Raw genomic sequence first — 13,596 nt, forward strand, 5'->3', positions numbered from 1 at the left:
AAGGTAACAAGTGGGGTTTTGTTTATTAATAAGCTAACATCACTCTGTAATTTGTATAGCACGTATGTGGTAAAATTGAGATATCTACTACAGGAGACCTATAGGTCTGTTCCTATTAAAACAGATAACCATGTATAACCAAATGTGTTTCTCAGATACTTTTAATTCTACAGTTTCAAGCCCAAAATATATCAGTATGGGTATAAACCTGCTGCCATGTTCAACATCCAAATGAAAATTGTACTAAATAGAGGCTCAGTAGTAGTAATAACCTGAACAAGAAATGCTTTGTGATAATGCCATGCCTGCTACATAGCATCAGGATAGGCTACTTGAGCACTGACTTCTTACCGTCTGTGATATCACCAAGTAGAAGTGGCCAGAGGCAGAGGCCAAGGAGAGCATAGTGAAAGCCGAGCCGATCCAAGACGTGCTCCTGGTCGAGCCCTGCCCTTACATTCCAGAAGATGGCTCCCAGAAGAACGGAGATGAAGGCGGCAAGGAACAGACGACGAAAGAAGTGTACCACGTTGTATGGGAAAGTGTAGATCAGTGCCCGTCTGTGCAAAGACAAAAAAAAACAAGTGAGAACACCAGAGTCCATATTATGTAATGATTCTTTGCCTTAGATTCTATTATAGTTTTATTTCTGATCAGCATTACCCATGGTATCAAGTGGCCACCCGTCATGGTAGTTTAGTCACTATGGCTAGTTGTTATAGCTAGTGGCTATGCATTGCACTGCTGAGGTCAAGGTTGTTGGTTTGTTCCAAGCAGCAGGGACAATGTTTTGACGGAGGCAAAATGCGAAAATGCTCATGTAGTACTTAGATTTAGGAGCACGTATGCTAGAGAACCCCAGGTGGGCAAAATTATTCAGGTTGCGGTCTTGGCACATGAAGCCCAAAAATGTATTTTTCTGTCCAGCAAGTGACCAATACTGCCAATAACAAAGGCTTGGTGCCGTGCCAGCGACTGATATGAAGGACTAAAACTGACAAGAATTGTTACATGACTGCATGATGCAAGTTACTGGAGTATGTAACCAATCCTAAATTGTGTAAGAGCAAAGATTACACCATGCAAATTTGAATATTAAATTCTTAAATTGAATAATTCGTTTCGACCGAATATTATATTCAACTTGAATTCAAAATTTTCGATTGTTCATGCACATTTACAATATAAACAAGTGTTTGAGAAGCTAAAGGGGTGCAGTTGGAATTATTTATTGTCCATGGCTTTAGAAGCACTTGCAATTCGAAAGTGGTACGAGTCTATAGTATGTGAAGGTGATTGCCTCAGCAATGTGATGACACAGTTAAGCATTCAAGCGACTCTTGTGGACTAATATAGGCAGCAATCTTTGTCACTCTAGTGCTGATGTGCATGCGTAGTAATTAAACATCTTTTTCACACAAAAAAATTTTTTGGACAATGTTTTATAGATTGTATTTGCAAAATCATCTGAAGCATTAAGGATGGTACATTTCACAGAAAAGTTAACAAGGGTTTTCATAAAGGTCAGAGAGTGGGAGATCATAGAAAGATTGTGATTATGAAAGCCGGCACTCACATCCAGAGGGCCAGCATCTGTCCAAAGAATCCCGCCCTGTAGACATCCATGGGCGCATTGCCCGGGGGACCCGGATCGGAGAGCGCCACTTGTCGGCGCCGGAACACCTCGACCAGGTTCTCGACTCGCTGGCTGGACTCGAGCATCGCCTCTGGAGACAGGTTGTCCAGCGTCACCAGGTCGACTGCGGTACGCAAGCTATATTTTTAATTTTTTTTTCTTTAGCCTCTGTGATGTGCCTTGCCCTTTCTTCCCTCTTTCCTTCCATTTTTCCACACTCATCAATGAGTCCTGAGTATGCAAAAAAAGCGCAGGTCTGCACAGTACACCCAGCACAGTCACAGTTGCTGGAGGAGCTTATGTGCTCCTAGTGCTTAATTTGTGCTTTTAATAAAACGTGCTTCAAAATGTGCAGTATGACAGAAATTTAGTGATGTTGTGGATATATTGGTATGTGAAGACCGTTTCATAATAATTGTGAGGATGGCAGTTCCTCATTCTAGAACTATTTGAAAAGTATTCTATATTCAAGTCGTTTTGCTTCTGACGCTATTTGATTCATATTTGATTCAGTTTTGAAATTTACTATTCACACTCCCCTACTGAAAGCCACATACACGCAAAATTCAAATACAAGCAAAATTGTGAATGAGAAAGATGAAGGTAGGTGTTATGATTGTCCCCAGAAGAAAGGATGCGCACACCGTGCTCATTCAAAGCTCGTGCACCGACTGCCTGTGACCTTGTGCACCATTAGCTTTCATTGGCGCTAGTTTTCAGAGGCATATATTTCAATATCGGGAAGCAACGTAGGCTTACGGTAGTAGTCGGAGGGGTTCTTGAAAGCCGGGCAAGGGAAGTCAATGTAGGAGAAGTAGGGGAGCAGGTCACGTCGCTTGCCATGGTACACCATGCGACCCGTCGATATGATGGCCACTGGTATAAGAAAAAAAGAAGATGGTGATGGTCACTTGGCTAGATGCAAACTATGAAAGCACTTAATACCCATCTAAATATTGATGGCTGCTTGCGTCACTGAACTGCAGTTCGCAATTGGTACTAGTTGTAATACTGCATGCAGTGTATATACCGGGTGTTCATGTTGAAGTTTAATGGAATTTTTAGAAATCGCCTGTGGCAGGTAGCATAGTTCTAATCATTGAGCTGGGTTATTCGATGAGGCGGACTTTAGTAGCACAAGAAATCGAAACACATATTCAACTAATTAACAGAAATCCGCTAATTAACTCCTTGGTTATCTCGAAACTGGTGTCGTCCTGGAAATTCATTTCAAGTGGATGCATCTTCCAATCTCACTGGCTACAATTCGTAAATTGCAATTTGTATCGTAAAGTAATTAACTAAGAAGTGAATTAGTCAATTTTTATTAATTAGTTGAATATGTGTGTTGATTTCTCGTGCTACTAATGTCCGCCTCTTCAAATAACCCAGCTCAATGATGAGAATTATGGCACTTGCCACAAGCGATCTTTAAAAATTCCGTAAAACTTAAAAATGAGCACCCTGTGTACTGTTTGCCTTGAATGCGTTGCAAGACAAGCCTAAAATTACACCTAGAAAGAAATTTTGCTGGCAGATATGCCTTACATGGTAACGAAAAGTTATAGTGACATGGTGCATGGAGAGATTGAATGCTCACTAAGACTGATCAGGCCACATTAGGCTACTACAGACAGCTAGTGTATACGTAAAGAAAGTGGGCATTGCTGTAAATGGTGCATAAGGGTGTTTCTTTATTGTGCACTTTGTTGTTGGCATTTCAAGTACGAATAATCTTGTAACGCCATATTAGCCACATTTTACTAATGTGGCCATGTTAAAAGTCGGGCAAAGAGGCTGTTTGTAAGTGAAGTTGAGCTCTCTCTCTCTTCAACCATATGAAGACCAGCAACTTTACCCATTTTGGTCGTTTGGACTATGCCATATAAAACATCACAATGGTATCCTACACTCTCAATGAAATGTTCCCACACACTGTGTGTGTTAACGCCAGCATTGTGTTATTGCATTCTAGTCTTGCAAATATTGTGAAGGCAGAGGACTATGAATAAATTTATTCTGATTTCATCTTCAGAAAGTGAAAACTGATTTTCATTGGCAGTACCAGGAAGTCCCCTTTCTTTGGTATTCTTTGTAGTATCTACCATTGAAACAGGTGTTCCCGACGTTCAATAGTTTTGGGTTTCCATTAAAATTTTTTTGCACAAGGCTGGTTGCCCCACAAAACAAAGACCCTTTTTTTCTGCAACTGAACATTAACAGATAAAGCTTCTAGCTGGGTTTTAGGCAACAAGAGCAGAATAATTCACTGACTATCCATTCTTGGATGTACGTCGCCATGAGTAACATTAATTCAGACAGAAAAGTCTGATGACATGCAATATTTCAATAAAACTTGTGCAACAGGATCTAACTGCTTCAATCATACCTGCAGCCTTATCTGTGCATGTGATGCAGCGGGGTGGTCAACTTTCTTTTGCCCATTAGCCAACACAGTTGGCAGCTTATATTACCGCATTCTCCCGATATCGCATATTGCGGACAGTCTACACGGCTGTATACTGCAGATCTACCTCGTGTCATCATTGTAAAGATCTCGTAGGTGGGCGGGTGGATGGTCATGATGACAATGCGACCCCTGGCGGCCCACTGTCGGACATAGTCGATGAGGAAGAAGCTGTCGAGGATGTCCATGCCAGAGATGGGCTGGTCTAGCAATACCACATCTGCATTAAGAAACGAGAAGTTGCCGCGTGAACGATATAAACATCACTGCACTTGATAAGTGTGTTATTAGCGGCAGATATCATGAGCAGACAACATTGCACCCAGACTTGAAATGCAACGCGTAAGGCTGTGGCAAGTGCTGTAAGCAGTTAGAGTATATGAGAACAGATGGTGCTAGTGAATGTCAATGAATGTGCAGTTGCGCTGACAGTACGAATTCTAGTCTTGCAAATATTGTGAAGGCAGAGGACTATGAATAAATTATTTATTCTGATTTCATCTTCAGAAAGTGAAAACTGATTTTCATTGGCAGTACCAGGAAGTCCCCTTTCTTTGGTATTCTTTGTAGTATGTCAATCCCATGAGCCCAGGCTCATGGGATTGATTCGCATGGAGTCCAGTTGTATGGTGGATAGGTGGGTTGCATAGATTGCACGTGGGCAATGACCTCATGTGTTCTTTCATACTGAGTCATGCTATAGAACACTAATGACGATTCTAATGGTTTAAGATACTTTATCACTGTCATTGGCTATATTCGGTGCACAATGATCATTGCTTAGAATCACAGTCATGATTGATTTGTGCTGCTGAAAGTGTGATTAACTTCTTGCAAAGAAATGAAAGGCAGTCCCTTCATATAAACAGCACAGAAGCAGCTACTGTAAAAGAACAAACAATAGGGGCTCATTCACACTGGCGACTCACAGAGGTCGCTTGGGTCGAAGAGCGACTGTTTCGGGTCAGCCACCCACTGATCAATTGCCAGTGTGTATCAGCCCAAAGTCTCTCAGCAGAGGACAAGCCTCACTTATACAGTTGTGCATCTTCTATTATTTGTCTGTTTCCTTCCATGTTTACCATTAAATGAAAACAGACTGCAATGTTACAGCTTGATGATTAATAGAATTCGAAAATGATTTATTGCTACCACAAACATTTTATGCACTGACCAGTGTCGAGAAGTAGCTGAGAGCCAACGTTGAGTCGCCTGGCTTCGGATTCGGTGAGGTCTCGGATTCGTGTGTGCTTCAGCTGGCCAAGGCCGAGGTCTTCGAGAAGAGCGTTGATCTGTATGGGACATGCCAATTATTAATGCGAAAGCATGACTTGTCCCATGAGGCACAAAAGCTGGCATTGTCCTCAATGAGTGCTACCAAAAATCATCAGTATGGATTAAGGTTGGTACAAATTAGGGCAAGGTGGATTAAGGTAGAGTTGTGAAGGACATGAGACAATGTATGATGTCACATGTCATGGACGTAACCAATTAATTAGAGAAGTCAAAATGTTTTTGCAAACAATTCGTTAGAAAAGTAATAATACTCAAGTCACGTAAGGATACTTAAGTGACTGAATTTTTCTACTATTCTGCTGTCTTAGCAGCATTGCTAGCAGACATAATATGGATAAGGTCATCCACAAGAACTGCAATTCACACACGTGCAAAAAAATGACCCTGTATTTTACTTCCATGTGAAAGACAAACCTAAAGGTGAAACTCTTTTGCCACAATTTTTATATTGACACGTATACATGTTTATCTTTCACCGGTGGCCGCTTTCCACCGGCTAACAAATGTTAAACGTTATCACTCGGCGCAGGATGCGCCTGTATCGGAAGTTTCTAGAACGTTATCGATGCTGCTTTTCGTTGCCTGTTTTCACCGACGCTTATGTTATCTGATTGTGTGACCGACGCGAATTGTCTAGAACTTTCTGGAAGACACGCGGGCATCAGTGATTAATCTGGAACCTTCGATGACTCAGGTATAAAAGCCGACGCGTCTCGCCGCTGATCAGATTTTCGACGATCGCCGACTGTGTTCGCCGCTATCGTTGTGCTTTGAGTGTAGCTTGCTTTTGTGGGCACAGGTTCGCCCAATAAAGAATCAGTTTCGTCCGTACACAGTTTTTACGACTGTTTACTTCAGCGTCACTACCACGTGACATCTGGTGGAGGTGCTAGTGCGTTCATGCAGCGAACGCCCCCGCAAAGCCGCGACCCAAGCCCGAAACCGGAGAACGAGACCAACGTCGCCAAGGACCAGCGAGCTAGCCGTAGGCAGCAAGGACTTGTGCCGGAGTTCGGACTTCTTCCCGAAAAGACCACTGCAATCAAGGCCAAGTCAACGACCAAAATGGCAGCACCAGCGTCCCCCATCCTGCTGCAGCAACCTCGGGAGCCACCGACTTTTCGTGGATCATCGGCTGAAGACCCTGAAACCTGGCTGGAGACATACGAGAGGACCGCGACGTTCAACAAATGGAGCGACGACGACAAGCTGCGCCATGTGTATTTTTCATTAGATGATGCTGCTCGGACCTGGTTTGAGAACAGAGAGACCACCCTGGTGACGTGGGACCTATTTCGTGAGAACTTCATGAGGACTTTCACGAATGTCGTGCGAAAAGAAAGGGCCGAAGTTTTATTAGAAACCAGAGTGCAATTGCCGAACGAGAACATCGCAATCTTCACGGAGGAGATGACTCGCCTCTTCCGCCACGCCGACCCCGATATGTCAGAGGAAAAGAAAGTTCGGTTCTTGATGCGGGGCGTCAAAGAGCATCTATTCACTGGATTGATGCGCAACCCGCCCAAGACTGTGGCAGAATTTGTTTCGGAGGCCACAACCATCGAGAAGACCCTTGAAATGCGAGCCAGGCAATACAACCGCCGTGCACTGACAAACTACGCCGAAGCTCAAGCTCTAGGCGCCGACGACCTGCACGAGACGATCAGAGCGGTTGTACGGGAAGAACTACAGAAATTATTCCCAAGATCGCATCCTCAGGTGACTTCAATCGCTGAAATAGTTAAAGAAGAGGTTCAGCAATCACTAGAAGTGCCAGAAGTTCCGGTATCGCCTCAACCACAGCCGCAAGCGATGACCTACGCCGCCGTCGCCCGTCGTCAAGGCCCCCCTCCGCGCTCGCGCCAGGGCCCCGTAACGCCGCAGTTCCGTCGTCCACCGCCGCCGCCGCCAGCACGCCCGCCCGTCGCCCAGCGCAGCTCCCAGCGGAAGACGGACATTTGGCGCGCCCCCGACCACCGCCCGCTCTGCTATCACTGCGGGGAAGCCGGCCATGTCTACCGCCGATGCCCATACCGCGAGATGGGCCTACGAGGGTTCGCCGTCAACGCGCCACGTCCACAGCTTGGCGAGCGACCACGTGACATCGCCGACTACCTTGCCGGAGCCCAGTGGCAACCACGACGGCCCTCACGCTCGCCGTCACCAGGCCGCTACATCTCGCCGCATCGCCGCCTGTATGCCGGCCCAACCCGGGGCCGATCTCCCAGCCCATACCCGGGAAACTAAAAGCAGCAACCGATGGAGGTGCGGTTGCTGTACGACGCAATGCCGAAGATCCTCCGCCGCCGACGACGACGACGATTCGCGAATCATCACGACGAGATATCAGCACGCCGCCTAGCAACAGCCTTGACAGCCCATCGCCGCCGAACGAAGACCTTCCGACGCGACGTAGCAGCAGCAGAGCAAGCCGACGCAGCCGTGATCCGACGCCACGAATTAACCGCAACGCCAGACGCCGGTCTACCGATCTAGACGTGCTCATCGATGGTCATAACGTCACCGCTCTCGTCGACACTGGCGCCGACTATTCAGTTTTCAGTGGCACGTTCGCCGCCAAGTTAAAGAAGGTGCAGACGGCCTGGCAAGGACCCGATATACGGACAGCGGGAGGTCACCTAATAACGCCGGCTGGAATCTGCACAGCGCGAGTCACGGTAAACAACCGCACTTACCCGGCGAGCTTCGTAATCCTGCAGCACTGCTCCAGGGACGTCATCCTAGGCATGGACTTTCTACACCAACATGGTGCAGTCATCGACTTAAGGTCCAAGTCGATAACGCTTTCAACACACAAAGCGATACCGCCGGATACATGCATCAGTTACCATGCCTTGAATGTGCTTGAAGAACAAGTCACCGTTCCGCCTCACTCCAGCGTAATGATTTCCGTCGGTACGGAAGTGCCTGCAGACATGGAGGGCGTCATCGAGGGCGATCATCACTTACTGCTGTACCGTGAAATTTGCGTCGCGAGAGGCATAGCTGAGCTACGTGCAGGGAAAGCAACGGTGATGCTCACGAACTTCAGCCCCGAATACAAGCACATTAACAAAGGCACCACGGTTGCCTACATCGAAGAAATAGTACAAGCCAGCAGTGCTTTCGCCTTCACGGATTCCAGTGCACCCGCAACGACGACTATAATACCTGAAGCAACTTTCAACGTTAATCAGAACCTTCCCAGGCATAAGAAAGAACAACTAAAAGCTCTGCTCCTGCAATACAAGGATTGCTTCTCGTCGTCGTCAAAAGTTCGACAAACCCCTGTCGCCAAGCACCGAATCATAACCGACGAAAATGTCCGCCCACTGCGTCAGAGCCCGTACCGAGTTTCGGCACGCGAACGCGAGGCCATAAGGCAACAAGTCGACGAAATGCTACGCGACGACATCATCCAGCCGTCCAAGAGTCCGTGGGCGTCCCCCGTGGTGTTAGTGAAGAAGAAGGATGGAACCCTACGTTTCTGCGTCGATTATCGTCGCCTCAACAAGGTCACGAAGAAGGACGTATACCCCCTTCCACGGATTGACGACGCCTTGGATCGACTATACAACGCAAAGTATTTTTCGTCGATGGACCTCAAAACCGGCTACTGGCAAATCGAAGTCGACGAGAGGGACCGGGAGAAGACGGCCTTTATAACACCAGACGGACTGTTCGAGTTCAAGGTCATGCCGTTTGGTCTTTGCTCGGCACCTGCGACTTTCCAACGCGTCATGGATACAGTACTGGCAGGCTTGAAGTGGCAGACTTGCCTCGTCTATTTGGACGACGTCGTTGTGTTTGCCTCAAGCTTCGAAGAACACCTGCGGCGCCTTGAAACAGTTCTTCAAGCAATCAAAACCTCCGGACTCACGTTAAAGCCAGAAAAGTGCCGCTTCGCATATGAGGAGCTCTTGTTTTTGGGCCACGTCATCAACAAGTCTGGAGTGCGCCCCGACCCTCAGAAAACTGCGGCCATCTCCAACTTTCCTCTGCCCGCTGACAAGAAGGCAGTGCGTAGATTTCTGGGACTGTGCGCCTATTACAGGCGCTTCGTCAAGGATTTTTCACGGATCGCCGAGCCACTGACGTACCTCACGAAGGCCGACGTCGAGTTCAAGTGGGAGATGCCGCAAATCGAAGCATTTGAAGAACTGAAGCGACGCCTACAATCGCCGCCCATCCTTGCGCATTTCGACGAAAATGCCGATACCGAAGTCCACACCGATGCAAGCGGCGTAGGACTCGGCGCCGTGCTTGTGCAGAGGACTGATGGACTAGAAAGGGTTGTAAGTTACGCTAGCCGGTCGCTATCGAAGGCGGAAGCAAATTATTCCACAACAGAAAAGGAGTGCCTCGCCATCATCTGGGCTACATCAAAGTTTCGCCCCTACCTCTATGGCAGGCCCTTTAAAGTTGTGAGCGACCACCACGCCTTGTGTTGGCTAGCTAACTTGAAGGATCCTTCAGGTCGCCTCGCACGATGGAGTCTGAGACTGCAAGAATTCGACATCACCGTCGTTTACAAGTCCGGGCGAAAGCACTCTGACGCCGACTGCTTGTCTCGCGCCCCCGTCGAACCGCCGCCACAGGATGACCAGGATGACGACACTTTCTTGGGACCCATCAGTGCCGACGAATTCGCCGAACAACAGCGAGCCGACCCGGAACTAAGGAACCTTGTAGATTACCTGGAAGGCAAGACCGTCACTGTGCCGAAGGTGTTCAGGCGAGGATTGGCGTCGTTTTTCTTGCAAAACGACATTCTCCTAAAGAAGAACTTCTCGCCTCTCCGAGCCAACTACCTCCTCGTGGTACCCTCAGCATTGCGTCCAGAGGTTCTGCAAGCTCTCCATGACGACCCAACGGCTGGACACCTCGGTTTTTCCCGCACGCTCGCAAGGATACAAGAAAAATACTACTGGCCTCGCCTCTCTGCCGACGTCGCCCATTACGTAAGGACATGCCGAGACTGTCAGCGACGCAAAACACCGCCGACAAGGCCAGCCGGACTTCTACAGCCAATCGAGCCACCTCGCCGACCGTTCCAGCAGATCGGGATGGACTTACTGGGGCCTTTTCCGACGTCGACGTCCGGGAATAAATGGATCGTCGTAGCTACGGACTACCTCACCCGCTACGCCGAAACAAAAGCCTTGCCCAAAGGCAGTGCTGCGGAGGTAGCCCGATTCTTCGTTGAGAACATCCTCCTGCGTCACGGTGCCCCAGAAGTCCTCATCACCGACAGAGGTACTGCCTTTACGGCAGAACTAACTCAAGCCATCCTGCGATACAGCCACACAAGCCATCGCCGGACCACCGCCTACCACCCGCAGACGAATGGCCTCACCGAGCGCCTAAATAAGACCATCGCCGACATGCTGGCAATGTACGTCGACGTCGAACACAAGACGTGGGATGCCATCCTTCCGTACGTGACCTTCGCATACAACACGGCCGTGCAAGAAACGACGCACATGGCGCCGTTCAACCTGGTCTACGGAAGGAACCCGGCAACGACGCTTGACGCCATGCTACCGGACGTCACCGACGAAGAAAATCTCGACGTTGCCACCTATTTGCAGCGTGCCGAAGAAGGTCGACAGCTCGCCCGCCTGCGCATCAAGAACCAGCAGAGGACCGACAGCCGACACTACAACCTTCGACGACGCTACGTCGAGTACCAGCCCGGTGACCGTGTTTGGGTCTGGACTCCGATACGCCGACGAGGACTTAGCGAGAAGCTGTTACGTCGCTATTTCGGACCATATAAGATCACCCGACGTATTGGCGCACTGGACTATGAGGTCGTGCCAGACGGCATTTCGCAATCACAGCGGCGCCGGGCACGACCTGAAGTCATCCACGTGGTGCGTCTTAAGCCTTTCTACGCCCGCTGACAAACTTAGGTACTTTTTTGCATTGTTATTTTTTTGTTATTTTGTTTATTACGCGTGGTTTTGTTTTCGCTTTCGTGTTTGTTTGTAGCATCGGGACGATGCTTTTTAAGGGGAGGGTATTGACACGTATACATGTTTATCTTTCACCGGTGGCCGCTTTCCACCTGGCTAACAAATGTTAAACGTTATCACTCGGCGCAGGATGCGCCTGTATCGGAAGTTTCTAGAACGTTATCGATGCTTCTTTTCGTTGCCTGTTTTCACCGACGCCCTATGTATCTGATTGTATGAGCGACGCGAATTGTCTAGAACTTTCTGGAAGACACGCGGGCATCAGGATTAATCTGGAACCTTCGATGACTCAGGTATAAAGCCGACGCGTTTCGCCGCTGATCAGATTTCGACGATCGCCGACTGTGTTCGCCGCTATCGTTGTGCTTTGAGTGTAGCTTGCTTTTGTGGGCACAGGTTCGCCCAATAAACAACAGTTTCGTCATACACAGTTTTGTGACTGTTTTCTCTACCGTCACTACTACGTGACAATATAAAGTCCTGCAGTTATTTTCTCAATTATGCGCGTAGCAGCACCGCAATCGCGGTTGAAATTTTCATTGAAGCTCCGCCCCCTTTGCTCGGCGAGTGTAGCGGCGAAAGACCGGGCCGGGCGCGAGGATGACGTCTATACACGGGTCATGTGAGAGCTCTCTTCGAATAACGCTCCTCGCTGATGCCTATAATGACGTCATGATCGGCTTTGCCATCAGAGCCCCTTAAACGACCCGCAGCATCTCCCGCAGACAGTGCAGCTTGTTTTTGCCAAATTAAAGCAACTAGTGGTGACTTCTGACCTGTTAAACTATGATTTTCGTATTCACGGGGTGAAAAAACTAATAATTTGTTGAAAGCTCACTTGAAAAGTAATTCAGCAGCCCTTTAACATACTTGCACAACTTTGGTGTCATGGCCCCTTTAAAAGTTTTTCCACTCACTTGTTCCCTCTTATTTAAAAAGTGAGCTCTGGTCTACCGACTCACTGTTGCTGCAGCTGCCGGCGGCGTCTTTGTTGCCACCAATTCCATAAATGCTTTACAGTTCGGTGTATAAACACTGTTTCAAGGGCTAAATGCTGCTGTTCGAGCAGGCAGCTCTTCAGTTCAGAGCAAAGTTCAGCGATGAGTGCTGTGGGGTCTCACACATGCTCTTAAGACAGAGGGACGACACCACAGTAGTGCAAACAATCAAAAGGGCATTTATTTCACCTTTCATACACTAATGCCTGCTAGCCAAATTATTGCCCATATAACATGCTGATGGGCGTGCTACAAGTCGAAGTTCCACTTGCCGTAACTCGATAGCGAGTGATATGTTTGCTCCCATGCTGAACACCAGCGCTTAGTCATTCGCGTGTACAGTCACAAGAACGGTTCCCTAGTCAAAGAGGCACAGCCTGCTCCCTTTTGCGCCCGAGTAACCCCGTCGTTAAGTGGTGTTAGCAGCACAACACACGTGCCATCTCTCATACTAACCTGTAACCACGCCGACTGCTGTCAGCTCTTAGCAATGTGGAGAAGCCGGATTACAGGAGATGCGAGCAAGAGCCATGTGGGGAAATATCAGGGTTAGTAAAAATGTGCACTCAGAAACTATGAAAACAATTTTATAAAGAAATGAAAACATGCCACGTACAGTCAACCTTCGATGTAACGAACTATTTTACTTCCCCATCTTAGTTTTTTTAATTAAAAAGCCTTGATACAACGAAATTCTTAATTAACGAAGTTTTTCGCTGCAAGTACAACTTTGGTATATTGAGGTTTGACTGTAAATAGATTCTACCACTGGGCCAATTTCAAGGAACTATCCCCTTTATGTGCCCCCACATTAACCAAGTCTTTTGCACCTCTAAGAAGGCATTCTTTGTTGCAAAGTTGAGTGTTTTGCTGATACTGGCTTACTGTCTTACACAAGATTGTCGTGCTTGCATCGCAAGTGGGGAACGACACCAAATTGACCATTTGCACCTTGGCATTCCTAGGAATATGGGGCTTTTGAAAACCGTTTTTGGCAACTGGTAATCCCTAGTAGAGTGGTTCTGTTCGGTTTAAATATGCAACAGAAGATGCACTTCCTGTGGGAGAAGTCTGCAGTGGACATTCCCATGGCCTCCCATGTGTGCTGTTTGCTGATAGGGGGAAGCATTGGTTCTAACCAGTGCCCCCAGTCTTGGTATTTCACCTTGTTTCCACCTTGTTTCTAATGCTTTTGCAGAAGCAGCCAAGAAAGAGGAAAGA

At 47.8% G+C, this 13,596-nt stretch overlaps 1 protein-coding gene across 2 annotated transcripts in view; it reads right to left on the reverse strand.

Moving 5' to 3' along the window:
- LOC119432708 (ATP-binding cassette sub-family G member 8) overlaps positions 1 to 13,596 on the reverse strand; it is a 52,302-nt gene that overhangs the window by 9,088 nt on the left and 29,618 nt on the right. Inside the window, exons 8-12 of one of the 2 annotated variants that reach the window (XM_049659235.1) lie at positions 5,278 to 5,395; positions 4,171 to 4,323; positions 2,396 to 2,512; positions 1,577 to 1,760; positions 352 to 560 (exon numbers count right to left, since the gene is read on the reverse strand). The exons of the other annotated variant lie outside the window; for it this stretch is intronic. Coding sequence (XP_049515192.1) covers positions 352 to 560; positions 1,577 to 1,760; positions 2,396 to 2,512; positions 4,171 to 4,323; positions 5,278 to 5,395 — 781 coding nt within the window. The remainder of the gene's footprint in view (positions 1 to 351; positions 561 to 1,576; positions 1,761 to 2,395; positions 2,513 to 4,170; positions 4,324 to 5,277; positions 5,396 to 13,596) is intronic. 2 annotated transcript variants of the gene reach the window in all.

This window comes from Dermacentor silvarum, chromosome 11 (assembly GCF_013339745.2).
Source record: "Dermacentor silvarum isolate Dsil-2018 chromosome 11, BIME_Dsil_1.4, whole genome shotgun sequence".
Taxonomy (NCBI): domain Eukaryota; kingdom Metazoa; phylum Arthropoda; class Arachnida; order Ixodida; family Ixodidae; genus Dermacentor; species Dermacentor silvarum.